The sequence below is a fragment of the Wickerhamomyces anomalus genome (genome assembly GCF_001661255.1).
Source record: "Wickerhamomyces anomalus NRRL Y-366-8 unplaced genomic scaffold WICANscaffold_1, whole genome shotgun sequence".
NCBI lineage: Eukaryota > Fungi > Ascomycota > Saccharomycetes > Phaffomycetales > Wickerhamomycetaceae > Hansenula > Hansenula anomala.
In genome coordinates, this window is record NW_017567110.1 from 1,170,116 (window position 1) to 1,195,240 (window position 25,125).

General features: G+C 34.0%; 11 protein-coding genes across 11 annotated transcripts; 3 read left to right on the forward strand and 8 right to left on the reverse strand.

Moving 5' to 3' along the window:
* Positions 1-15: 15 nt before the first annotated feature.
* On the reverse strand, positions 16-695 carry SRB2 (Srb2p; the record flags this gene model as incomplete). Its single annotated transcript, XM_019184349.1, has 2 exons — positions 16-619; positions 682-695. The coding sequence occupies 2 exons, from the start codon at positions 693-695 to the stop codon at positions 16-18; spliced, it is 618 nt and encodes a 205-aa protein (XP_019041277.1).
* Positions 696-874: 179 nt separating this feature from the next.
* RTT103 (Rtt103p) lies at positions 875-1,810 on the reverse strand (the record flags this gene model as incomplete). Its single annotated transcript, XM_019184350.1, has 1 exon — positions 875-1,810. The coding sequence occupies one exon, from the start codon at positions 1,808-1,810 to the stop codon at positions 875-877; it is 936 nt and encodes a 311-aa protein (XP_019041278.1).
* A 365-nt stretch (positions 1,811-2,175) lies between these two features.
* On the forward strand, positions 2,176-2,778 carry CLC1 (clathrin light chain CLC1; the record flags this gene model as incomplete). Its single annotated transcript, XM_019182945.1, has 1 exon — positions 2,176-2,778. The coding sequence occupies one exon, from the start codon at positions 2,176-2,178 to the stop codon at positions 2,776-2,778; it is 603 nt and encodes a 200-aa protein (XP_019041279.1).
* Positions 2,779-3,263: 485 nt separating this feature from the next.
* Positions 3,264-5,758, reverse strand: ATG1 (serine/threonine protein kinase ATG1; the record flags this gene model as incomplete). The annotated part of the gene is made up of 2 exons (XM_019184351.1): positions 3,264-5,554; positions 5,656-5,758. The coding sequence occupies 2 exons, from the start codon at positions 5,756-5,758 to the stop codon at positions 3,264-3,266; spliced, it is 2,394 nt and encodes a 797-aa protein (XP_019041280.1).
* A 1,546-nt stretch (positions 5,759-7,304) lies between these two features.
* WICANDRAFT_60143 (uncharacterized protein) lies at positions 7,305-11,255 on the reverse strand (the record flags this gene model as incomplete). Its single annotated transcript, XM_019182946.1, has 1 exon — positions 7,305-11,255. The coding sequence occupies one exon, from the start codon at positions 11,253-11,255 to the stop codon at positions 7,305-7,307; it is 3,951 nt and encodes a 1,316-aa protein (XP_019041281.1).
* Positions 11,256-11,781: 526 nt separating this feature from the next.
* MND1 (Mnd1p) lies at positions 11,782-12,749 on the reverse strand. Its single transcript, XM_019182530.1, has one exon. It carries the CDS (start codon positions 12,619-12,621, stop codon positions 12,052-12,054), a length of 570 nt encoding a protein of 189 aa, XP_019041282.1. The 5' UTR covers positions 12,622-12,749; the 3' UTR covers positions 11,782-12,051.
* Positions 12,750-12,772: 23 nt separating this feature from the next.
* On the reverse strand, positions 12,773-12,985 carry WICANDRAFT_82190 (uncharacterized protein; the record flags this gene model as incomplete). Its single annotated transcript, XM_019185345.1, has 1 exon — positions 12,773-12,985. One exon carries the CDS (start codon positions 12,983-12,985, stop codon positions 12,773-12,775), a length of 213 nt encoding a protein of 70 aa, XP_019041283.1.
* A 390-nt stretch (positions 12,986-13,375) lies between these two features.
* On the forward strand, positions 13,376-14,847 carry GTS1 (Gts1p; the record flags this gene model as incomplete). The annotated part of the gene is made up of 5 exons (XM_019185346.1): positions 13,376-13,478; positions 13,535-13,551; positions 13,603-13,713; positions 13,769-13,854; positions 13,905-14,847. 5 exons carry the CDS (start codon positions 13,376-13,378, stop codon positions 14,845-14,847), a joined length of 1,260 nt encoding a protein of 419 aa, XP_019041284.1.
* A 690-nt stretch (positions 14,848-15,537) lies between these two features.
* On the forward strand, positions 15,538-19,467 carry WICANDRAFT_27098 (uncharacterized protein; the record flags this gene model as incomplete). Its single annotated transcript, XM_019181337.1, has 1 exon — positions 15,538-19,467. One exon carries the CDS (start codon positions 15,538-15,540, stop codon positions 19,465-19,467), a length of 3,930 nt encoding a protein of 1,309 aa, XP_019041285.1.
* Positions 19,468-19,773: 306 nt separating this feature from the next.
* WICANDRAFT_27336 (uncharacterized protein) lies at positions 19,774-20,160 on the reverse strand (the record flags this gene model as incomplete). Its single annotated transcript, XM_019181360.1, has 1 exon — positions 19,774-20,160. One exon carries the CDS (start codon positions 20,158-20,160, stop codon positions 19,774-19,776), a length of 387 nt encoding a protein of 128 aa, XP_019041286.1.
* A 1,765-nt stretch (positions 20,161-21,925) lies between these two features.
* WICANDRAFT_98658 (uncharacterized protein) lies at positions 21,926-23,627 on the reverse strand. The gene has a single exon (XM_019186663.1). It carries the CDS (start codon positions 23,538-23,540, stop codon positions 22,038-22,040), a length of 1,503 nt encoding a protein of 500 aa, XP_019041287.1. The 5' UTR covers positions 23,541-23,627; the 3' UTR covers positions 21,926-22,037.
* Between the last annotated feature and the right edge of the window lie 1,498 nt (positions 23,628-25,125).

The following is a 25,125-nucleotide window of genomic DNA, read 5'->3' on the forward strand; positions in this document are numbered from 1 at the left end:
TACTGGTAACAATGGTCAAAACTGAAGGGCATCGGTGTACTGTAACGCAAGATCTCCCAAATAATCTGGTTTCTCATTCAAAATTCCAGTACATAGTTTACCACCAGGTATATTCAGCAGACTTGTGAACTCTTCAATCTTTTCACGTCCATTTCCTGTACCAGAATATTCCAATTGAATCAAAAAGGCCTTGAAAGTTCCGTGTAAAAAGACATTTATGGTTCTAATGATCAAGTTACTATTCATCAATTCATAGCTGTTCCCATTTTCACCTTTCAACGTTTGCCTTAGAAGCCATAGACTTTGTAGCTTTGTTTGTATAATATGATCCAGGTTATCAACTGATCCATTGGAGCATCCATTATCTATCAATGGCTTTGGAATGTCAGATGTCGTGACTATGGCCGATTTGTTGACTAATGTGACGACTTTATTGGGCTGATGACCCAATGATAAGTTATAGAGAAAGTTTGATTGTGAAGATTGTAAGTGCTGTGTATTGCTTTTGAAGATCTTTAGTTCAAAGGACCATCTCCCCAAGATGTTTGGAATCTCATTCGATATAGCATCATGAAAAGCTGTTATACTGTTTGGTGAGGCATTCTCAACTAGAAGGACTCTAAAGAATGGTTAGTTTCCAGTGGAACAAAGAAAATTAGACATAGATAGATGGAAACATACGCTGTAGTCACCATGATTCGTAGTATGTGTATCTAATTGTGATATTGGAAAAAGTTGTTTTCTTCAGACTTTCTGGAGCTCACCTATAAATTTTGAAAAATAGTCGTGCAAACGTCAAAACTTTTAGTACTACAAATCAAATTTCAAACTATTTCAAACAAACGTCTATGATTATGTACATTTTGCATCCTAATTACTCTGCAAACCTTAGTTTCTTAACTGGAGGTTGATCTCTGAGCTCCTCTTTATCGTCCTTTTCAACAGGTGTCTCTTCTTTCTCCTTTTCTTCTTCTTCTTGCGCTTCATCACTGCTATCATCATCTTTTGGATCTGAATCTGAGTTTGAATCTGAATCATTATCATAAGTCGGCAGCATAGTTTCTTCCTCGATTCTTCTTTTCTCCTCTTCGATCCTTTTCTGTTCTTCTGCAATTCTCTGTGCCTCTAGTTCTTGTTGTTTTTGCTCAAGTTCAATACGTTTGGCCTCTGTGACTTTCTCTCTCTCACCAATATGTCCTATTTCATCTTCAATTGTCTCTGTTAAATCTTGTAATTGTATTATGTTATCATTTATAACTTTTTTGAGCGTGTTTAAAGTTTTGATATCTTTGGATTTGAAAGCTCCATTTGAGCCTAGTAACAGTTCATGATAAAATCTTTGAAATTTTTGTGCACTTGAACCAACTGATTTCAGCTTGTCATCAAATGAAAGACTTAATCCAGACTCGCTTGAACCATTAGATGTGCCTCCACTGGTTTTCAATTCAATTGGAGTAGGGAAAATTCGACGTTCTTTCCAAATATTGACAATTTTCAGTATCTTCTTCTTTATAGGTTCTGGAACCTCACCATAAGCTTGTGTCAATGCTCCAGGCAATACTTTGTTGAAAGCTTCGATGAATTCGGTTTTTCTCTTTGCACGAGATTGTTGAACAACATCGTTGGCTAGGTAAATAACTGCCAGCTTCTTTTGAACTGGGGCTTTGGCTAGATATTTCTCCCATTCTGGTGCGATTCTTTCAGCATATCTATAGTGGAACAGTACCCATTGTGACGTAGAAACAATAGAATCTTGGGTTTCCTCTAAAGCATCAAGCTTATCCTTGAGTTTATCTTCAGAAAAAGACATTTCTCACACCAAATCTTAACAATTGATGAAGCTTGATCCCAAATCATTTAATTTCTATGGCTGTTCTTGATTTTTCGATAGAAGAATTCGCGATCCATTTTATTTGCGGGTAAAGTTCGCGGAATGCTGATGCTTGATCGCTCCAGGATCTCAACCAAAAAGAACACACTACCGATAAACTGTGTCAGCAATTGTTTATCACCCAAACATAGTACTAGTGAATCTGTTGATTGTTCAATCAAAAAGAATAACATAAAAGTGAAATAATTCAAGAATTGGTTAAGTGTTGACTACAATAGCTGAAATATCGATCCAGATCAACAATTTATAAACGTACCCCTAATATTAGAAACAATAATCTTACAATGGCTGATAAATTCCCAGAAATTGATGATGTTGAAGTTCAACAAGATGATGTTGGTGAAGATTTCCTATCAAGAGAGAAAGAAATACTAGGTGATGATGCAGAACAATTCAAAACCGAGCAAGATGATGAATATCTAAATGAAGATAAAGATGACGAAGTCAAGAAATTTGAACAGCAATTCCCAGACGTTGGTGAATCTGAACAAGAATCTACAAAAGAAGCTGAAGCTGAAGAAGAAGAGGAAGAGTTTTCAGAACCAGCTTTCAACCCACCAAAAGGTGAATCAGATGCTGTTAAAGAATGGAGAGAACGTTACAATCTAGAAATTTCTAAAAGAGATGAAGCTGATGAAAAGAAGGCTAAAGAAACTAAAGAAACCGCAGAAAAACAATTAGATGATTTCTACGATGATTACAATAACAAAAAAGATGCTGATATTGAAAAAGCTAGAAATACCGAAAAAGAATTTTTGGCCAAAAGAGATGAATTTTTCAGTAAAGGTGATGTTTGGAGCAGAGCTTTAGAATTAACAAAAGATGTTAAAGGTAATGAAAGATTCAAAGAATTGCTAGAAGCTAAAAGTAAAGCAACTCAATCATGAGCTCTGAGTTATTTAGATTTGATTTAGTTTTAACAAAAAAAGAATGTACAGTTTTATTATTGAAGGTATCGTACTCAAAGTAGTCTACTATTGGCAATCGTGCATGGAATTGTCTTGTAAAGCAAATAATATAATAACAAACCGTATTTATAGTAATATTTATATATAGTTTCAAATTTCAAAATGTGTTAAAATGATCAAGACAACAAAACTTTGGCAGCAGCACTTCACCATTTGAGTCAATAATTTCCATTTGAAACCAACAAATTAAAGCCACTGAATATACATAAAAAAAAATGATAGTCAAGACCATCTTGAATGTTTAATAATAATTAATAATAGTAATATTTCCCACCATTTAATGAAAAAAAAACGAACACCAACTAAACCCAAAAATTTCCCAAAAATTTCCTAACCCGCGTTAATCATAATATAGTTAAAAAAAACAGAATTGAATGTGTAATCATTAGAATACTTGAAGTGCTTCATGTTCTTTGACTTTCAAGTTTCTTCTTTAAAGCACCTAATCTATTGGAAATACTTTCAATGTATTTCTCAACCATTTCTTTATCAGCTTCTTCCAATTTCTCAGAATCATTATCTTGATCTAATAAAGCTTCCAACATCCAAATTGAAGTAGAATAAGCCAATTCACAACCTAATAAATCATTACCCATCATTTCAGACTTTGCAGTGTTTTTCGCAATTTCTAAAGCACGATCATAAATTAATCTTTCAGCAAATATTTTATCATCAGTTCTTTTATCAGCAAAATAATCCATTGATTCTCCTAATCTTTTATTAGCATCTTGTAGTTTCATTTTAACAAATTCAGCTTTTTCTAAAACTTCATTAAAACGTTCTCTAATCCATTGAACAATTTCATTTAGTCTTTGATCAGGTTTATTACCATTGTTGTGCCACCATTCACTTGCAATGTTCATAGCTTTAGCCAATAATGATAATGTTTTAACATACAACAAACATGCTTCATCAGCTAAATTCTTGACAACATCTGGTGGTAGATTATTCATATCATCATGTGCTTGAACATCATCTTCATCTTCAATTGCATAAGAATTTGAAGAAGGTGGTGATGGAATCAATTGAGAAAATTTTACTTCAGCAAACAAATTAATCACATGGGCTTTTGTAGCCAATGATTCCAATTGTAAAGTTATATCAGGATCATTTCCATTGTTGGCCTTGTACGAGTTGTAATTAATGATTTGATTTGTTGAATTCATAATGATATTGTTTGTAAATGAATTATTGGAGCTATTAATAGTGGATAGCGCATGGTTATTTGAAGTTGAAGAAACAGTGATTGGATTTGTTTGATTCCCAAATAGTCTGGTGGAGGCCAAACCTAGAGCTTTTGATAAAGCATTTGTTGGTGAGATGGAGATTGAAACACGTCTATCATTAAATGAAGGACGTCTACCAGGCCCAGATGAACCACCAGATGAGGTTCTAGACGAACGACGACGATTCTGAGTCATATAATTGTTTGGTAACGCAATGGCGCCAGCACCAGTTCCAGCATTTGCCAATTCATCAGCCAAAGCATTAACTTCAACTGCAGTTTTTTCCACAACGACATATTCTTTTTCCATAACAGCATCTGAAGACTGACCTCTGTTATTGAATCTGAAACTTGGTCTTTGTTGAATTTGTTGTTGAGATGGTTGACGTTGAGATGATGGTGCTGGTGAAGTGTTACTTGAAGAAGTTTGTGTTATTGGCTGAATATCACGTTGAGTAATTTGCTTAATTTGTGGCATTTTATCTGCAGATGATGGTCTTTTAACCACCGTAGTTTCTGGACCTGGACTTGATCTTTCTTCAATTGTTTCTGGATAATCACCATCTGGATTTTCAATCTTATTATTGTTGATAATTTCACCTTTACTGATATATTCTGAAATAAACAAATTATCATCAACTTGAGAAGGTTCTAAATTGATATCTTTATTCACATCTTCCAATAATAGGTTCAAATCATAGTTAACAATTTCATCATTGAAAAACTCATTGAAACCCATTCTTTCCGTTGGTTCAAATTTCAATAATGAACAGATCAACCTTCTAATTTGAGGATCAACATTTGAAGCAGATTCAGGGAAACTAATTCTATCTTTTGCCTTCTTGATTTTATTGAATAACTCCAAATGATTTGAGGCTTTGAAAGGCGGTTTACCAACAGACATCTCATATAGAACCGCACCAACAGACCATAAATCAGCTTTAGCATTATATTTTTGATAATTTAAGATTTCAGGAGCCATGTATAATGGTGATCCGCATAATGTTTCAGCTAAACTTGTATTTGGTAAAAATCTTGCAAACCCGAAATCAGCGATTCTTAATATTGGCAAATCAGGTAATCCAACGAAACCTTCAGCTTCAAATTTATCAGCTTGGAAAATAGGAGGTGATAGTAATAGATTTTGAGGCTTGATATCTCTGTGAACCAAATTTTTACTTCTCAAGAACTTCAAAGCAGAAGATAATTGTTTCAAGTAGTTCAAAACTAAAATTTTGTTCAATCCATGATGATTTGAAGATGGTGAAGGATACTTGTTGAACAAAGTTTTGATCAAAGGGTGTTTTTTGATCAATTCATCCTTCTTTTTGATAAAATATGACAAATCACCTAAAGAACAATACTCCATCATAAGATGGAAATGAGTACTTGTTTGTTTTGAATCCAACAATTCAACAATATGAGGATGTTTCAAGTCTTTCAATATAGATATTTCTATTTCCAAGTTTTCTAATAGTTTTTTATTTTTAGTTTTGATCTTAATACTGACTTGATAGCAACTGGTGTATGAGTTTTCAAATTAACACCTTTATAAACATTTGCAAAACTACCCCTTCCAATCTCTGTCCCTATTTTATATTCACCAATAATTCTAGAATCTAGCTGACTATTTTCAGCTTGATAAGAAATGGAAGCATTAGATATCTGTGACATCTTTGATAGAATGCTATGATGTGGCGACTTTTTGGAGTACGTAAAAGTTGTTGAAACCCTAAGCGCGTGCGCCCTTATAAATTTTCCTTAGCGGTTCTAATGATTGGAGAGTGTTTATGACAAATTTTGATGTTTCTATGAATTTGAAGTGTTAAGCCCTGGGAGGCGATTCAATACAAAAATAACCCTTGTGATAACAGATGAGCGAGCTTCAATGAGCTATGTGGACTGGAAACAGTTAAAGAGGGTGGCAAATGGGTGATGACAACAATATTACCAGCAGGATATCCACTATCACTATGTTGAGTTGGTGCTGGTGTTGATGGCAATTGCTTTGTCTTATGAATTCTAATTTTTTTTGTTTAGAATTCCTCTTTTAAGAAAGTGACGATAAGACGTGTATAAATAGAGGCTCTGTGCTTTGAATCAGACAGTGCTCTCAGACGTGAAGGTAGTAGTTGAACTGGATTGCAGGGGCTCTCTGAGGATGACTTCCCTGTTGTAAGTGTGAACGGACAGCTCTTGGTGCTAATTGGACAGTGGTTGGTGAGAGGACGTGTGAGTAATATTTTGGTTCTACATGCTTATAGCTTTCTAATCAGTGCCAGAAATGACGTGTGACACACAAATTCGCGAAGAGCCTGTGGAATCAGAGTGTGCAATTCCACTGCAGAATAGTGACGTTTAGAGGAGGGGGGGTTAATATATGGGATCATGGGAGAAGAAGTGGTTTATTTAATGCCTTCATAGTGATTTCAATCTTTTTCTAGGCTGGTTAAACCTGGTTTCTACTGCTTATATTCTGAGGGTGTCACGTGATATCCCTTGATAGAGTGACACAAAACACTTCATACTGATAAGAAGATCACGCTTTCATGACAATTCAAAGAGTCAGCTACGCTAGTTTCAAATGGGTGTATGAATATTCCATTCATTGCTATTTCACTAGCTCCACAAAGACGGGTTTGGACTGGGTTCACCACACCCCAAAGAAAACATAATTCACCATCTTATCACTTCACCCACAGTAGGCAGTGGAGCTACAGTGAAGTATTGTTAAACGAGCTTCGTTAATCAAAAGAATCGGTTCTATTGCCGAAATTTTGTAGCTAAACTGCCTTCCAGCCAATAGCAGTTTACACAATCGACAAAACCTCTAAATACACATATATCATCCCAACTGAGAGTACTAGCTGCATGGCAATGAAGGGATATTTATTGATATACACACCGCTTTAGGCTATTTTGTATCTCACACGATCAGGAAAATAGTGCTTTCAGAAAATACTTTGATTGCTTCACTACCCCAGTTTATCTCACTCATATTACGTCCCATCACATAAGCCAGGCAATATACCGAAACACGTACTAGTTGTTCCAGATCCTGTGAGATTTAAGATTGATACTTTTTGGAAGCCTTCATGCTCTATCTAGAAATATTTCACAATCACCATGCCAATATGTATAAAGTATTGTAGGCGTATAGTACTGCTACAAAGATTGCTATATCTGAATCCAGATTTTGCCATAAATAAGAAGCTTGTATTCACTTTGACCCACACTTTGAAGCCAATCTCTTGAACTCATTTCTAAAATCAATCTTTCTGATACTAAACAGATAAAACCCAATAATCATTGCAACAAAATTGAACCCTATGTATACCCATAAAAGACCAAAATTTCTCCAGATATGTTCATAGTGGAAATTTTGTTGATTTAAATATTGGTTCCCTGAATCATAAACACAATATGAGCAAATGAACATAGATTCTGGATGTAACAAATAACCACCTTTTTCTTTAATATAATCAGCCATGTAATCACCACAACTTTGACCACCATATGAATGGAATAAAGCTAATTCAGTTGACTGGCATACAATTGGTTTATCATGCATGACCAAACTGACAAAAGTCTCAACAAAATAAGTGTATGGTGAAATCCTGTACATAAATAACCAAAATTTGGGCATCAATTCCTTAGGTTGCATAACTCCACAAAATGAAACAGTAAATGAAAACAAAAATGCAACGAAAACATGAGCAGTTTCTAAATCAGAACAAGAATAAATCAACCATAATCCAAAAGTTAAATAGTACAACGAGAACAACAAATAGTTCAAATAGAAAACACCTGCAATACTTGGAGTAGCACTAACACCGATTGTAAAATAAAAGCACAAGAACAATAAAGTTGAACCTAGAAACACAAATGGAATTTCCACAATAACTTCACTCAGAACCAAGATAGACCAATGAAACGTATTCGATTTATGTTCCCTGGCAATGAAAACATTTTTAGAGGCTAATGACTTGGCTTGAATTTGTTGAATCAAAGGAGAAGAAATCACTAAAATCATAAACATTGCAAACATAATATTTTGAACTCCTAAAATAGATGACTTTGTCTTCCAAAATGTAAAGCCAATATACAGACCGGCCACAATCATCAAACCTAACTTAGCTGTGAGATAAACATGATCTCTAATAAACTGTCTCCAAGTTCTTTTCAAAACCAGCGCAAATTGCTTGAAATATCCTGGTCCGGCATGCTGAACATATAATTCATCTAAGGATCTCTCAGCAAATATAGATGTCTCAATGGTTCTTTTCAATGCTTGAATTTCCGGTGACTGGTTCCAAATGAATGACCAATCTCTATCAGTGGTAGCACTAGCACCTGCACCAATAACCTTCAAGATGTATTCAGCAGGATTTTCATTCTCACCAATAGGTTCAGCACCATTATTGAAGAAATAATCTGTACAGCATTCATCTGAATCTCCAAAATAAACAGTCTCACCACCTTTCTTCAGTAATAACAGCTTATCAAAATGCTTAAACATGGCTGTTGATGGTTGATGGATTGTACATAGAATAGCTTGACCAGAGGAAGATAGTTCTTTCAAGATTTTGAGAATTGCTAATGCTGAATCATTCTCTAGCCCTGAAGTAGGTTCATCCAAGAATAAAATAATTGGTTTTGTAACTAGCTCAACACCAATTGATAACATCTTTTGATCTTTTGGTGATAAATCCCTAACTAGTTTCTTTGCTGGTAGCTTCAACTTCTTGGTAACACTATCCACATACTTTAGATCACCATCACCTCTAAGCTTGCAGCTGAATTCTAATGACTCTTGGACAGTCAACTCCAAAAGGTGTAAATCTTGTTGCTGAACATACCCAGTGTTAGACTTGAATGAATCATCATCTGTTTGTAAATTGTTGATCAGGATATCACCAGTGACAACTCCAGAATCTGTTCTTTTACTCAAAGCATTCAGCAATGTTGTTTTACCAGCCCCAGATTCTCCCATAAGTGCTGTCAATACACCACTTGAAACATAACCATCCACATTATTCAATAAGTCAAGACCATTAACCTTATAACAAACGTTTTCCCAAGATAATGTTAGATTTGTATCAAATTTCAAAGCTTCTGTTTTCTCCATTGCTTCATAATCTAAGTCATCTTCATCGTCATCAATTGGCTTCTTAGTTTCAGAGTTGGCATTGCTCTTAACATTATATCTAATTGTTAAAAACTCAGAAGCAACTAAACAAACAAATAGGAAAAATATAATAAATCCTATCAAAATACCAAAATTTCTCCAAGTATGAGCATAACTATACGTGAAAGTTTTAAGCAAATAATTTCTACCTTCCACATATTTTTGACCAAGATTAGCACCTTGCCAACCACAAACTTTAAAATCATCAGGAACTGAATCATATGAACCACCTGAAGGGATAATAGATTTCGAGCAATCCAAATTAACATTGAACAACTCATTTGAAAGCATGCTCTCAAATCCATATTTGATTGGATTAATATAAGCAATCCACTTGAACCATGGATGCATTTGATTCAAATAGATGACATAAGAAGCATACATTGCAATAGATAACATTAATAACCCAGCAAGAGCATTCGCAATGGCAATAGTTGGTGATAAGTAAGCAACAGCTTGAAATAACAATGACATGTTCTCAGTGGAGAGAAACAGGAACAATAAAAATGTAAAGAATCTTGCACCTGATCTTTGTAAACCTGATAAAAAGTATAGAATCAATGAGAATACCAAATCCAACGCAAATTTGAAAACAACATCATTCATAATTTTGGACAAAGTTTCGATTGAAGGGTGATAAAAATATAATTTGTTTTGTTTGTTAACTATTGGTCTTTGAATAAAGCAAGATGGGACTTCAGCTAATGCCACAAAGGCAAAGAATAATAGTGAGAAAAAGATGATTGAACCTCTTGAAAACGAACCAATTGTGTCCAAAGGCATATCATAAAATAAGGAGCCAATGACTAAAGCTTGAATCACTGTTGAGATGGATTGTGCGATAAGGTATGCTTTATCACCTTTACTTCTTTGAAAGGTTCTTCTGAGACAAAACTGGAGTTGTTTAAACAATGAAATTTTATAGGTGGATTGTCTTTCCTGGGTATTAATATTTGTTATATTTGCTGACGTTGACAATTGATGTAATAGTTGGGTATAGTTTTTAGACGATTTCCAAAATGCTTCAATTTCATCAACTCTTAAATTGGATCCCAAAAATTCATTTAAAAATTCAATATCCGTTTGATCTGATTGTTTCTGAAATCCCAATTCATTCAAAAAGGACAAAAGTTCAGTCATCGTTCCAAAGAAAATTTGTCTATCTTGATAAAACAACAAAACTTTATCGAATAAATTCACCATTTTTTCACTAACTTGGTTGATCCCAATGAGATGAGTAACATGATTCAAAGTTGTCATTTTCTTCAATGATTCAATAAATTCCAAAGCAGTTGATGAATCTAATCCCTTTGTTGAATTATCCCATAAATAAACAAGACCATTTGCAATCAAGGACTCGATAATGGATATTCTTTTACGCTCACCACCAGAGATACCACGTATGTAATCATTACCAACAATGGTGTTCAAACAATGACTTAAACCAAACATGTTGATCAACGTATACTTTATTTGATTTTTTGTTTCTGTATCAACATTGAATTTACAATCAATGGCAAACTGAATTGTTTGATCAACCGTTAAATGAGGGAAATGAACATCAACTTCATCATTATAGATCAAGTTATGCTTTTTCAAAATCACATTTTCAAACTGATTTGATGTCTCATTATCACCATTGATAGATTTTAGGAACGTTGAGGTAGTTGAAGAATCATCCGCCATGACTAAACACATTTCACCGGGGTTTATAAGAGCGTTAACAGGTGAAACTTGTGAATTGGAACCTTTGATAACATAATGCTGGAACCCTATCTTGACTTCAGAGTTATAAACATGGTGTTGAGATTGGAAAATTGATGAAATTTTAGCCAGATCAGCATCAATTGGTATATCAAACCCAATTTTTGTTGAATCATCATTAGAATTATTCCTGATATGATAATCCCTGTGTGATAAGTTACTGCTCACAGACGAATGAGTGTTAGCAATCATATCAAATTTTTCCTCTTTACTGGACATTATTAAAAAGTTGGATATGATGGACAATGTGCGCCAATTGGAGGTCTATCCAATAGAGCGATAAGCTGTTATATATAGTTCTCGTTTGAGAAATATGTAACACATAGCCGTTTCACCATGATTGAACTAATAGGACTTGGGCAGAGGATTCTAGTTCTAAACAGCTTTAGATTGAATTAAAATTTGATGGACAAGGTGCCCAAGAAGAAAAACTCTTAGCCCAACTCATTTTACTGAGGGTAAGGTTCAATAATCTATTGATTCACTCTAATATCAACCACAGATAGCACATAGCAGATTTGTAATCTATCTGTTCCCAATTGTTTGTTGATGGTAATTGTTCACTACTGACGATGTCGTTTAACTTTTGGCTTCAGATCAACACAAAATTTTCGCGCCATCTCATTACAGAACAAATTACACGACTGCTGTAACCGGCACTTTAGACCCTTTTATTTATTTGAGGACCAGGTATTTCTTTAGTTTATATATACTCCAGATATTGGACTTTATTTATTTGATATCTTGATAGCCTGATGGCTTTATAGCGGAGGATTTGTTGGCTAGCTTGTGAGTTACACCAAATAGACTACACTGAAAAAACCCCCGTTACAATGCCTTTTTACGAAAACAATCAACCCGAAAGATGTGTCAACATTTGAAAAGACGTTAAGATAACTTAAACGATTTTATATCTCGTTTATTAATTTGTTAAGAATGAAAAATGATGCTATGTGTCAAATTCTCATAAAGTAAACATTACTAGCTAATTGAAGTTTTCAATCACCAAAACACATCATGTTAGCTTTGCAAAGACTTCATCAAGATTCGGGAAATCTTTGAACTCTTCAGGAATGTTGAGTTCCTGTTTGAATACACCACGATTGATTCCATTGTTTTTCTGGAAATAATAAATCAACGATTCAATATTATCAGTACAGATCTCACCATTTGATATTTCATCTTGGAGTTCCTTTTTAATGGAATCAACCCTATCCATATCAAAAGCGGAAGAGGACATTTTTTCAGCTAATGATTGCTTCTGTTTTCTCAAAGAATCAATCTGCTTCAACATTTCTTGACTATTACCTTTTGTTCTCTTAGCTTTTTCAATTTCAATCTTTTCAGTGATCTTTTTAATGTCATTATTAACAACACCTAGCTTCTCTGCACTTTTTTCGACCAAAATCTTCATCTTCTTATGTTTATCATATTCAAAGCACCAATAAAGAGTAGTTACACCACATTTCTCAGCATTAACCAAACCATCATCAACTAAAGATTGTAAAAGATCTTTTATTTGCATAGAGTGAACCCCAGTAAATTTTGAGCCTTGCGCTTCCACTTCTTTAATATTATAAAACATGTGGTCTTTTGTAAAGAATTGTAACAACTTGGAGCGTTTCTCATCTAATGAAAGTCCTTTCTTTCCTGCTTTTGGTGGCTGAATGAAGTTAGTATTTCACCATCTTGTCAATCTGTAAGCGCTCTTTTTCAAAAGAGCTGATAAGTGTTCTTCAAGGTATGAACAAACCATTATCAACGTTAACTTTATCCGCTGGCTTTGTTGTTGAGCCAGTGGTTAGTTCTATGGCAACGCGGTTGATGAGCAAAATGTTTTTCACCTGTTCAAAAACTCGTAAAACAACTTTATGAGAATGAACAACTAAAGACAGGGACCCAGGTCCCAAGATCAAGACACAGCACAACAGTCTTGTAATTAAAGGCATCAGGCAATAATTTATGGATTGATTGTTGGAATTGCAGGTGTTTGTTCGCTATGTGGTGGTATTATTTGGTGCAATTGACCGTGGACAAGGTGCTCTTGTGTAGATTCATCCAATGCATGCCTTCACTGCCATAATTCATAAGCAATTGAACAATTTTCAAGATGGATAGAATCCTCAGATAGTCAAAACAACCTTTCAGTTGTTAAATTTTATTCATTCATTCTGTGTAGAACAGCTCAGGCCGATTAATCCCGTAGCACCCAGTGAGTGCACCTTTCAAACCGAAGTAAGTGAAGGAACGAAAAATCAAGTTGCAACGGAGCCTTTACTTTGTTGTACCTCAAACTAAACTAATCTAAAACTCAAATTCATTATAACGAGGACTGGAAGATGAGTAAAAGAAACCAAAAGAGAATTGAGCATGAGTTGAAGGACTTGATCAATGACAGATCAAACGCCAATAAGTGTGGTGAATGTGGTGCTGGGTTTCCGAGTATGTGTTATCTTTGCCTTTTATTTTGGGGCCTATAACTAACAGTAACTTTTTAGCATGGGCTAGTGTCAATGTATGTTTCAAGTTTAAGCTGGTATTTCAATAGTTACTAACCGAGTGATAGCTTGGTGTGTTCTTATGTGGTAGATGTGCTTCCTTACATAGGAAACTAGGAGAAGATGTTTCATTTGTGAAGAGTTTGTCGTTAGATAAATGGGATGAAGAAGATTTAGATGTATGTATACAACGGAAAACTAAAACTTATCTAGCCCTACTAACCACGTCCTCAGAGCTTATCCAGAATTGGTAATAAGAAAGCTAAACAAATTTGGAATCCAAAAAAGGTACCATTCCCATTTGATGATGATGATAAAGAGTGAGTATTAAACCACTAGTATTAATAATTCACAACTAACCATAAAATAGTGAAATTTATCAATATTTGAGGCAAAAATATATCCAGGGTAAATTCCGTTATGACCCAATAGATGAAGATGATTATAACCTTCGCCCAAAATCACGTTCCCACAAATCAAGATCAAGATCCTCCACAGTGAATTCAAGACCAAGTTCAAGACCAAGTGTCTCAAGCCGTTCAATTCCAAGATTATCACATAGAGACATTTCAGAATATGATAGATTGAAACTTCGTAGTTTGGAGAAAAGGCTAGAAGAACAAGGTTTTACCAATACTGATGATAATTATGAAAGTTTATATTTAGCTAAAGGTGATTTCAACCTTGCAATTGATATTTTATCAAATTCTGCAGCTGATGATCGTCCTGAAGCCAAACCAGCATTACCAAGAAGGCCAGGGACTTCAGTTTCAAATGGAGGAGGCAGTTCACAATCAATTTCACAACCAGTTAGTGCATCTAGTGATTGGTGGAATGGTGCATCACAACAAACTCCTTCACCAGCAATATTTGACGGAACAACAGGTGTCAACCCTCAACAAGCAACTGGGCTGATTCAACCACCTCAACAATATCTTGACCCAGCAACTGGTATTATCTATGTTGATCCTATTCAACAAGAACAATATTTACAACAACAGCAGCAATTACAATTACAACAACAACAAACTGGGTTCTTTCAACAAACGTCTCAACAACAACCACAACAAACAGGGGTGTTTCAGCAACCTCAGCAAACTGGTATATTTCAACAACCACAACAACAGCAGCAAACCGGTGCTTTTTACCAACAACCATTTCAAACTGGTGGAGTTATGCCTCAAAGAACTGGTGTTGATAAGAATCAACTACTTTCATTATATAACACTGGTGGTCAACCACAACAACAATCACAACAACAACAGCAAGGTTATCAGTTTAATAATGGGTTCAATGGGTATTCATACCAATGAGTACAAGCTGAGAAGTGTTTAAAAAGAACGTTTGGTTTTTTTCGGTTTTTCATCATTGATTGTAGAACTGATCCATAATTAGGGGAAGCTTTTCGGTCCTATAGGAGCTAGTTTATGGGTCAAATATGATCTCTATTTGTATACATTCCCATTCTCTTCAGCCATTCCTCAGATCTCTAATCAAGATCAAGCTCATGATGTTTTGGTTCAGGGTTCATCTTATTGGTCCTGACTTGTTTAAAAAACTGTAACGTACGTCTTGGAGGCTTACGATGACCCAAAAGGGAAGCGCGTTACAGGATTTAAACACTTAATTCCTTAACTAAAGTGCTACAGGAAGAGAGTAGAGGCTTTCAGTAGAGTCGTGTATCTCAAATCTCATCAGAATAATAGGTGACTTCATAGTAAAAGTGACGAATCTTAAATTTTAATCCATTATGGCATTTTTCGGCTTTTGCTCAAATCGTAATTGGCGTGTGTTGACCGTGAACTGAGAAAAGCTGCTGAAAAAGCTCGTAACTGTAGTTAGTGTCCTTCTAAAGGAAAACAGATAAAACCTATAAAAGTCATTTACAATCATGCCCTATTCTTCAAATTGAATAATCAATCAACTAGACACTGCTTAATCATATATATTCGCTAACCTCAATATTCAATCAACTCTCTTACATATTCAGGTGATAGACAATCATGACTTCAAAATGGCATCCCACGGTAACGAATAGTTATTCCTCTTCACATGATATAGAGCTAGAATCAAATGAAATAGACCAGTCCAAAGATCAACCGCAACTTTCATTCGTCAATATTGACCCCGTTCCAGTCAAAGTACGTGATCTCTCAATCTCTGCCAGGCTAGATAATCCCTTTCAAAGACTCAACCCATTTCACAGATTCAGAAACAAGAAAAATAAAGATGATTTGGAAAACGCCAATATCAAGACCATATTAGACACGACATCTTTTGACCTTCCTTCAGGCTCGTTGATGGCCATAATAGGTGGGTCAGGTTCAGGGAAAACAACTTTGTTAAACGTTCTGGCCAATAGATCTTCGTCTTCAACGCTGTTTAGAAAAGGTGACATTTCATTCGGCGGTAAAAGTTTGAATCATATAAGGAATGCCTATGTTATCCAACAAGATATCCTTTCTCCAAACTTGACAGCCAGAGAAACATTAGTCTATGCTACTGAGTTAAGATTACCTGACTCCACTACAAAATTGGAAAGATTAAGATTGGTTGAAGAAGTTATATTGGAATTAGGGTTGAAAGATTGTGCGGATACTATTGTTGGTGATTCTACTCATAAAGGTTTATCTGGTGGTGAGAAAAGGAGATTAAGTATTGGTATTCAAATTTTGTCAAATCCTTCATTATTATTCTTGGATGAACCAACAACTGGGCTTGATGCTCATTCTGCATTCTTGTTGATCAAGACTTTAAAACAATTGGCTAATAGAGGAAGAACAATCATTATAAGTATTCATCAACCTAGGTCTGATATCTTCTTTTTGTTTGATTATTTGTGTATCTTGTCACAGGGGAAAACGGTTTATTCCTATAAAGTTGATAAAGTCTTGGAGTATTTTGGTCAACTAGGTTATACCGTTCCAGAAAATGTCAATCCTGCAGATTATTTGATTGATATAACTGCAGTAGATATAAGGACCACACAAGCTGAACAGGAAAGCTCTAAAAGATTGGTGAAATTTGTTAATAATTGGCAAAATTATGAAAAGACAATAATAAATGATAATATTGAGATGGAAAAGGGTATTCCAATGGCTAGTTCTGTGAATCCGGCCAACTCACAACATAAAGCTCCATTTTGGAGAGAACTGACAGTGTTGACAAGAAGAACTTTTTTGTTGTCAATAAGAGATTCGGTAACATTGTTGTCAATGGTTTGTGAGGCTTTATTCATGGGGATTATTTGTGGGTGGGTTTTTTATAAACCAAAACACGACTTATCAGGTATAAGAACAATGACCGGTGCTGCTTATTCTGCTAATGCTTTACAGGGTTATTTAATGTTATTATTCGAAGTTTATAGGCTAACTTCAGTGGATATAAAGTTGTATGATAGAGAAAGATCAGATAATTGTGTTTCCATAGTGGGATTCTTATTGTCTAGAAGGATTGCCAAGCTGTTTACTGAAGATATTATTGTTCCATTGTTCTTTTCATTAACAACATATTTTATGTTTGGGTTTATTTATACTGCAAAGAAATTCTTCATTTATTTTGCTACAATTTTCCTTATCCATGAAACTTCAATGACTGGTGCAATGTTTTCAGTTTCATTATCAAGAAATTTTGCAAATGCTTCGTTGTTTTCAAATTTAAACTATACTTTACAAAGTATGGCTTGTGGTTATTTTGTTAATGCGAAGACAATGCCCGTATATGTCCGTTGGACAAAATATATTGCTTATGTTTGGTATGGATTTGGTGCCTTGGTTTCAAATCAATTCACTGGATTCATCGGAAGTTGTCCTTATGAAAATCCTCAAGATTGTGCATCATATCAGGGGAAATACATTATTCATAATCTGGGGTATTGGGAAAATTGGATAACTGTACCTATAGTTGTTATTATGTGTTGGGCTATTGGGTTTTATCTAGTTGCTGGTGTGATATTAAAATTTAACAAAGTTGATGTCGCATTATCAAAACAGGTTAAGTCTTCAACTCCTGAAGAAAAGCAAGATGAAGAATTAGAACAACTGGAACATGTTAGAGAAGAAGTCAACACACCTGAAAAATTGAACATTGATGTTAATTTATTGAACTTGTGTCTGGGTGTTCGTATCAAGAAGGGTAGAACTTCCAAGGAAAAAATCATTTTGGATAACATATCAGCAACTTTCAAAGCTGGAAAAGTTAATGCAATCATGGGTCCTTCAGGGTCTGGTAAATCTTCATTGTTGAATCTTGTCTCAGGACGTTTATCCTCAGATCTTATTAATAGGTACACTTCAAGTGGTGAAATTTTCTTTAACAATTACATTGTGACAACCAAGATGGTTAACTCAATATGTTCATATGTTTCTCAAGATGATGATCATTTGTTGGCTACTCTAAGTGTTCGTGAAACTTTGACAGTTGCTGCTGATTTAAGATTAGGTCAGTTACCTCAAGATAAAAAATTCGAAATAGTGGAAGATATCATCAACAAGTTGGGTTTGAAATCTTGTGCAAATACTTTGATTGGTAGTGAGTTTATTAAAGGTATTTCAGGTGGTGAAAAAAGAAGAGTTTCCATTGCAATTCAACTATTGAACAATCCCAAAATCTTATTACTAGATGAACCAACATCTGGATTGGATAGTTTCACAGCTTCTTCAATCTTGGAAATTTTACAAAAATTAGCATATGAGGGTAAAACAATCATTTTAACAATTCATCAACCAAGATCAGATCTTTTCCAGAAGTTTGGTCAGGTTTTGCTACTGGCAAAAGGTGGTAAAGTTGGTTATAATGGAGAACAACTTAAAATGGTTGATTATTTTGCCTCATTAGGTTATCCATGTCCAAAATTAACAAATTCTGCTGATCATGTTTTAGATTTGATTTCGGTTAATAATCAAACTCTTCATAAGGAAAAAATAACAAAAGAACGTGTTGAAAAGTTGTTAAACAATTGGAGCGGAATGAATGTATCAACATCACCTCAAGATGTCAGAACTATTAATGAATCAGAATTTCCTAAAATTTTTGGAAGTTTTATTAGAGAACCTGCCAAATTCCATGTTGCATTTTATGCATGTGTTAAACAATTGGGTATAACAACATTAAGAAATCAACAAGTTTTCATTGCAAGGATTTCACAAGTTGCAGGTATGGGTGTTATTATTGCACTTTTCTTTGCACCTTTGAAAAATGATTATATTGGTGTTTCAAATAGGTTAGGTTTAGTGCAAGAAGTTACAAGTCTTTATTTTTGTGGTATGTTAAATAATTTAAGTTCATATCCTGATCAAAGAAATTATTTCTATCATGAATATGATGATCGTGTTTATGGGATTTTACCATTTTTCCTAAGTTATATGATTGTGGAGATTCCTTTTGAAATTATTTCAAGTTTTATATTTGCAGCGTTTTTGGGACCAGTTGTTGGATTACCACGTACTCCTGAAATGTTTTTCGCTATTGCCTATGTTTCATTTTTGATTACATTTTGTGGTGAAAGTTTAGGTATTATTACAAATACTATATTCCATCATGCTGGATTTGCGGTTAATGTTGTTTCCATTATTCTATCAATTGGTACATTTATGGCTGGTATAATGTCATTACAAATGGATAGTGTGTTGAAAGGCATTAATTGGATTAGTCCGTTAAAATATGGGATGAGTATTTTATTAAATATGGCATTTTCAGATGATGTTACATTTAAATGTGATGAAGCATCATCAAGAGATGTCAATGGTGATTGTGTTTTCAATAATGGTGGTGATGTTTTAAGGCAATATGCTCTTAAAGCACCATATAAGAAGTTTTTTGGAGTTTTATTAGTTGTTGCATTCATTTACAGATTTGTTATTGCCTATGGTATCTTAAGATTGAAACTATTGAAAATTAATCTTGGTGTTTTCAACTCTACAGCAAAAAAATGAATTTGAGCAAGGTGTATAATGAGGTTACGTTAATAATATAATATGAATAAATATTAGCAAAAAAGTACTTTCAGTACACGTTACAGCATCAATAAACTGCAGTACGCATTATTTTATCTTCTAAACCGGCTTCCATAAGCAATCATAAAAATATAGGTGAGTAAAAAAAGGGTAGTATAATAATAATCTTAATAATAAAACATTGTCCAAATAAATCTTCAATGGGGTATAAAAAATAGTAGAATCAAAAGCAAAAACCAAAAAAAAACATTCCTTTCATAGCAAACATCACAATATCCTCCACCTTCAATTTTCATCATTCCCATGGGTCTTTATATGTTGAGCCAAATTATCACTTCTTGAGAATTTCTTCCCACATAATTCACAATTGAAAGGCTTTTCATTAGTGTGTAAACTTCTGAAATGTCTTTTCAAGTGTTCTTGTCTTCTAAATCTTCTTGAACAATAAGTGCACACAAATTGCTTTGTAGCATCATAAGCTAAACTTGGTTTCCGACCTCTTCTTGTTGGTTCATGAAGTGGTGGTTGATAATCTGCTGGTGGTTGTGGAGTGAAGTTTAGTTTGTCTAAAGATCCCTCTTCTGGTAGGGTTGGGAGTGAAGAGCTTGAAGATATGGATTCTCTTGGTGGTAATGGCTGTTGTTGTTGTGTTGGTGCGTTGGAAGATGTCATCTTTCTGAATGAGATTGATTTGGATCTTTTCTTTGATGGAACGTTAATTTCTGAGAATAATGCACCATAATCTGGGGAATTGTTTTCGGGATCTTCCACTAATTCTTGATCAACATCACAGGATTCCACAGTTTCAGATTGAGATTCATTAAAATTGTAATTTGAAGAGTTTAAGCTTGCTAAAGAAATGACTTTTGTTAACTCATCGTCAAATTTAAACTCAGTTTGTGGAAGTAATTGTGGTTGTTGTTCTTCAACTTTAACATTCTCCTTCTCTTGTTGTTCATTTTTATCACCACCGATACGGCCATTAGTTAAAGTGCTAACCAAACTTTTGTTCTTCTTAGGTTGTTTATTTGTACAGTTGCAATTCTTTAAATGTGAATTCTTCAAGCACTTCTTCTTTTTCGAATGCAAAATTGAATTATCATGATTAATGTTGGAAGCATCAGACATTTCTTGATCTCCATCGTGATCTATTGATAAATTTTCCACATTCTCCACTAAATTTGGTAATGTCTTGACCAAGACTTTTGGATCCCTATGAGTTGATAACGGGTTAATAACCCTTAAATTGAACTTATTGTTTGAAGAATTTTTAAAGATTGAAGAGATAGAATTTGAAATTGAAGAAGTAAATCTTGATCTTCTTGATTGATCAATATCACCAATATCTTCTAATCCCATACTATTCAAATTCTCAAAAAATTCATGTGATTCTCTTGTTGAACTGCCCAAGGTGGTACTATCACCATGTAAATTGTTATAACTTGCAGTATCAAAGTTGAAATCCCATGCGAAATCATTCAGTTCCTTATTACTATTATAATAATCTGATAAATTTGGATGGTTCTGATTGTTTACTTGAGCAGCAGCATTCACATCAGCAGCTTGATAATTGTTACTAACCAACGTGTTGTTTGAATTCACTAAACTTAGGTCATTATCAAATAGTTGTTGGTTTGGATCGTTGTTTTGAAACCCTTGATGGATAGCTTGTAACTGAAAGTTCACACCTGAGCCATTATTCTGGGTAGCATTAACATTGTTGGCTGGCTTGTTGTTTGCTATCATACTTGGGTTGAAGTCAAACATTTTCTCAAAATTGAACTCATTTTCATTGAGGGATTGCATCTCATTCACAGAGGATAGTAGCGATGCTGTATCATTCTTGTAGTCTTCATTTGTGAGTATCAAATTGTTGCTGATGGTGACATTGTTTTTGTCGTCGAGCATCTGGTGTTCGGGATAACTGGGAACCTGGGAGTTGCCATATTGTTTCAGCTGTTCGTCGAATAGAATCTCCATTTGTCTTTCTGTGTGTATACCCTTTGTGTTAGCAGTGTATCCTGTGCAGTTGTTTGATAAAGCGAATTGTGTGTTTGGTTCTTTGTTTGTTGATGATGGATGTTGTAACGTGAGTATAAAAGTTTCAGCACTGCCAGAGAATTGGGCTGATAAAATTAATTGCCTGTTATCGCGAACGGGTGCTCGCAAAGTGCCGAAAGAGGAAGTCAAGGAATGTGCTGGCTATAAATAGAATTACGTAAGAACCAGAGGATAGATCATAGATAGAGCCGATTGCAATTACACGTTCTTTAAGATAAATCATCTTCATTAACGTCTACTTTTATAACAACTTAATTGTCCATTCCCGATATTGCCAATCGACGGGTGCTCTTCGGAAAAACCAAATTAGAATTCGCGAATTTGTGCTATGACGCAACTTGAACGTGGAGAGCAGGACAGAAACAATAAACTACAATATCTCAAAGTACTCCATGAATCATCCCATTAAATAAAATAATATCCAGTAAACAAACAACGTAGTCCTCTAATCTATACTCCATAATATCTATCAAATCGTTCTATCCCTTTCAAATCAACCTCTCAATCAATTGTTTAACTTCATTCTCACACCAAATATAATACTTGTTATTAAACTTATCATCATCACTCAATCTCTCCTCTTGTAAAAATTTTGTAATTTGTAACTTAATTCTTTGCAACTCCAATCTCTTATACTCATCATCATTAAACATACCATTTGTACTGTTATTATTACTATTATTCAAGCTAGTTGAATTAGACATATTTGAGCCACCAACAATAGATGTAGGGTTCCAAACATCTTCAGCTGTAAAATCATCTTCTGGTCCAAAATTGAATTGATCATTTAAATCATCACCAAATCCACTAGTTCCACTAGTTGCAGTTTGATTGAATGAAATTGGATTTGTAGATGATGCAGCAATTGCTCTCATTGTTCTTGGTGCAATTTGTGAACATGATGTAGTTTGCATATCCCATTTAGCAGCTGGAGAAATGAAATCAATACTAGCCTTGGAACCTAATGAGCTATTTTCAAACTGTTGTTGTTGTTGAAGATAATTATGACTATCAATACCATTCTTTTTAAAATCATTCATATGTCTCTTTATAGGTTTTGGTATGATTTGTTCAGTATTGAGATTGTTGAACTCTAAATAACTTGAACCAGCACCATTATTATTTTTCAGATATCTTAATCTTAAAATTTGAAACAAATATCTCATTAATGTAAAACAATTTTTGAAAATTGATCTTTTCTTGTTATCAAATTTGATGAAAATTAAATCTATTGACTTATCCAATAAATAATATCTGATATCATTCTTCAATTCATATGAACTATCATAGTTTTTTTCCAAATCTGAAATCAAATTAGTTAAAATTAAAATTATGGAATCAAATGGGACTGTGTTTCTGATTTCCCAATTGAATGAATTATAAATATCATCATTATTATTTTTCCAAAATTCATAAAGATAATGTAATGAAGCAGGAATCAAATTATTTGATAAATCATCATATGAATAATTGTTCAAAATATTTGCATTCCCATCAACACTTGAAGTTGTTGATGATCTGAATAATGCCTCAATATTAAACTTTAATTTGGAATTGTTCATCATTTGATTATATGAACTATTGAAAATATGATTATTATCATCTTCATTTGTATTCAGCACATTTGATAAAATGATCTTGTTTTGTAATAATAATAAAGCACGATCACAATAAGTATTCAAAACTGATTTGGACCAATTGATAAATTTAGATTCATCAAATGTTAAATTTCTAATCTGTTGAGCACTTGATAAATTCATGATTGATGCATTACAACTAATATGTAAATCCAATATTTTTTGTTTCAACAATTGAATAGTATTGAATGGTAAAATTGAAATCCCATAAATAAACTTTGTCAATTCATTTAAAATCAATGAAAATCTAAATTTCCCATTCAAAAAACATGTTTCACAATGTAAAATATTATTAACAAATTCAACAGGTAATGATGTATCAAATTCATCCAATTTTATCAATGGTGTACACATTTGGTTCAATGATGTGATTGCATCCAAGTAAAAAATCTGCCACCATAACAATCTTCTTGATTGCACTAATCCAGGGTCTGCTATATTATGGAAAGTTGCAGGATCTCTATGTAATCTAATTGATTGAGCAATTCTAACCAAAATGGAAATATCTGTGATACTTGGATTTTCTAATGTACTTTGTAAAATAACAGCACTTTGTAAAATCCTTAATGAATATTTTAATGGGAAATTTATCAATGTTAAAACTTCTCTTGCAACTCTCAAATATTTATGAATCTCATTACTCAACTCATATTTTGTAATTTCATCATAACTAAATTCAAAACATTCAGCTTTACTAGCAGCATATAATATGGGGAAAAGACAACCTAAAAATTCAAATTTATTCTCATGTCTATCATTCCAAAATTGATCATGTTCAGCTAAAAATTCATTTATATCTATTATTGGAATAATTGGGTGGATAGTGCTGATATATCTTTTAACTAATCCATAAGAACGTTGTCTTGTTGGTAATGCTTGTATGATTTCATCTTCCTTTGTCAAAACTAAAGGTTCAGCCTGCTGCAGCTGCTGTTGAACAGGTGGTGCTGAATGTTGTTGTAATTGTATCTGTTGAGGGTATTGATGGGAATGTTGCAATGGTTGAGTTATTGGTTGGGGATGTTGTAAAAGATTACTTTGTAATGTATCACTTCGTAGTAGTTGCTGTTGTTGTTGTATATTTGAAGGTATTGAATGCACTTGTGAATATGTTCCATTAAATGAAAGATTTGAATTCAGTCCTTGTGAAAACTGATCTAATTGGAATGAATTATTACCAATCTGTTGACTTAAATGTGATGGATTTTGAACACTTTTCTCTGTGGGCAGCGTTTGTGGGTTATGAAGTTTTGGTGGTGATAAACTCTCATTACTTATTAAGCTATCTGAATCTGAAAACGTTAAACTCTTATTCTTAGGTGATGGATCCTCCACTTGCTGATGAGAATGTGCTTGAACTGGTTGCTGATCATTTAGAAGTCCCTTCAATTGCTGAGGTTCTTGTGGTGATGAAGATGTTCCCTGAGAAGACGATGATATTGTAGGTGGTGGGGGTGAAGTCGATGCTATAATCTTTGCTTTAGCCATGTATTGTTTCAATTCTTTTTTACGCTTCATATCAGCTTCCTTATCTAAATCTTTGGTTTTTTTACCTCTTGACACTCTATCATTCACAAAATATTTACAATCTAGCCCATTCTTGATACAATTTGAACATATTGGAGTCTCTCTCGAACACTTCACTTTCCGTTGATGACAAGGCACACAACTATGGATTTTCCTTTGACGAACCTTCTGAATCTTGTAGACTTTACCATCACCCATTACAAGGGCATTCTGATCCTTCATAGGGACTAGCTTATCCTCTGATGACATTGTCACGGTATAATAGTGAATCTATTATTGATACGCAAAGCAGCCACACGTTGAACCCTCAAAATTAGACACGAATTGAACAATATCTGAAGCAAATACCTAGCAGTGCTGTATGAGCCGCGTGAACCAGTTAAAACGATAGTCTGAAAACAAACACAGTTGC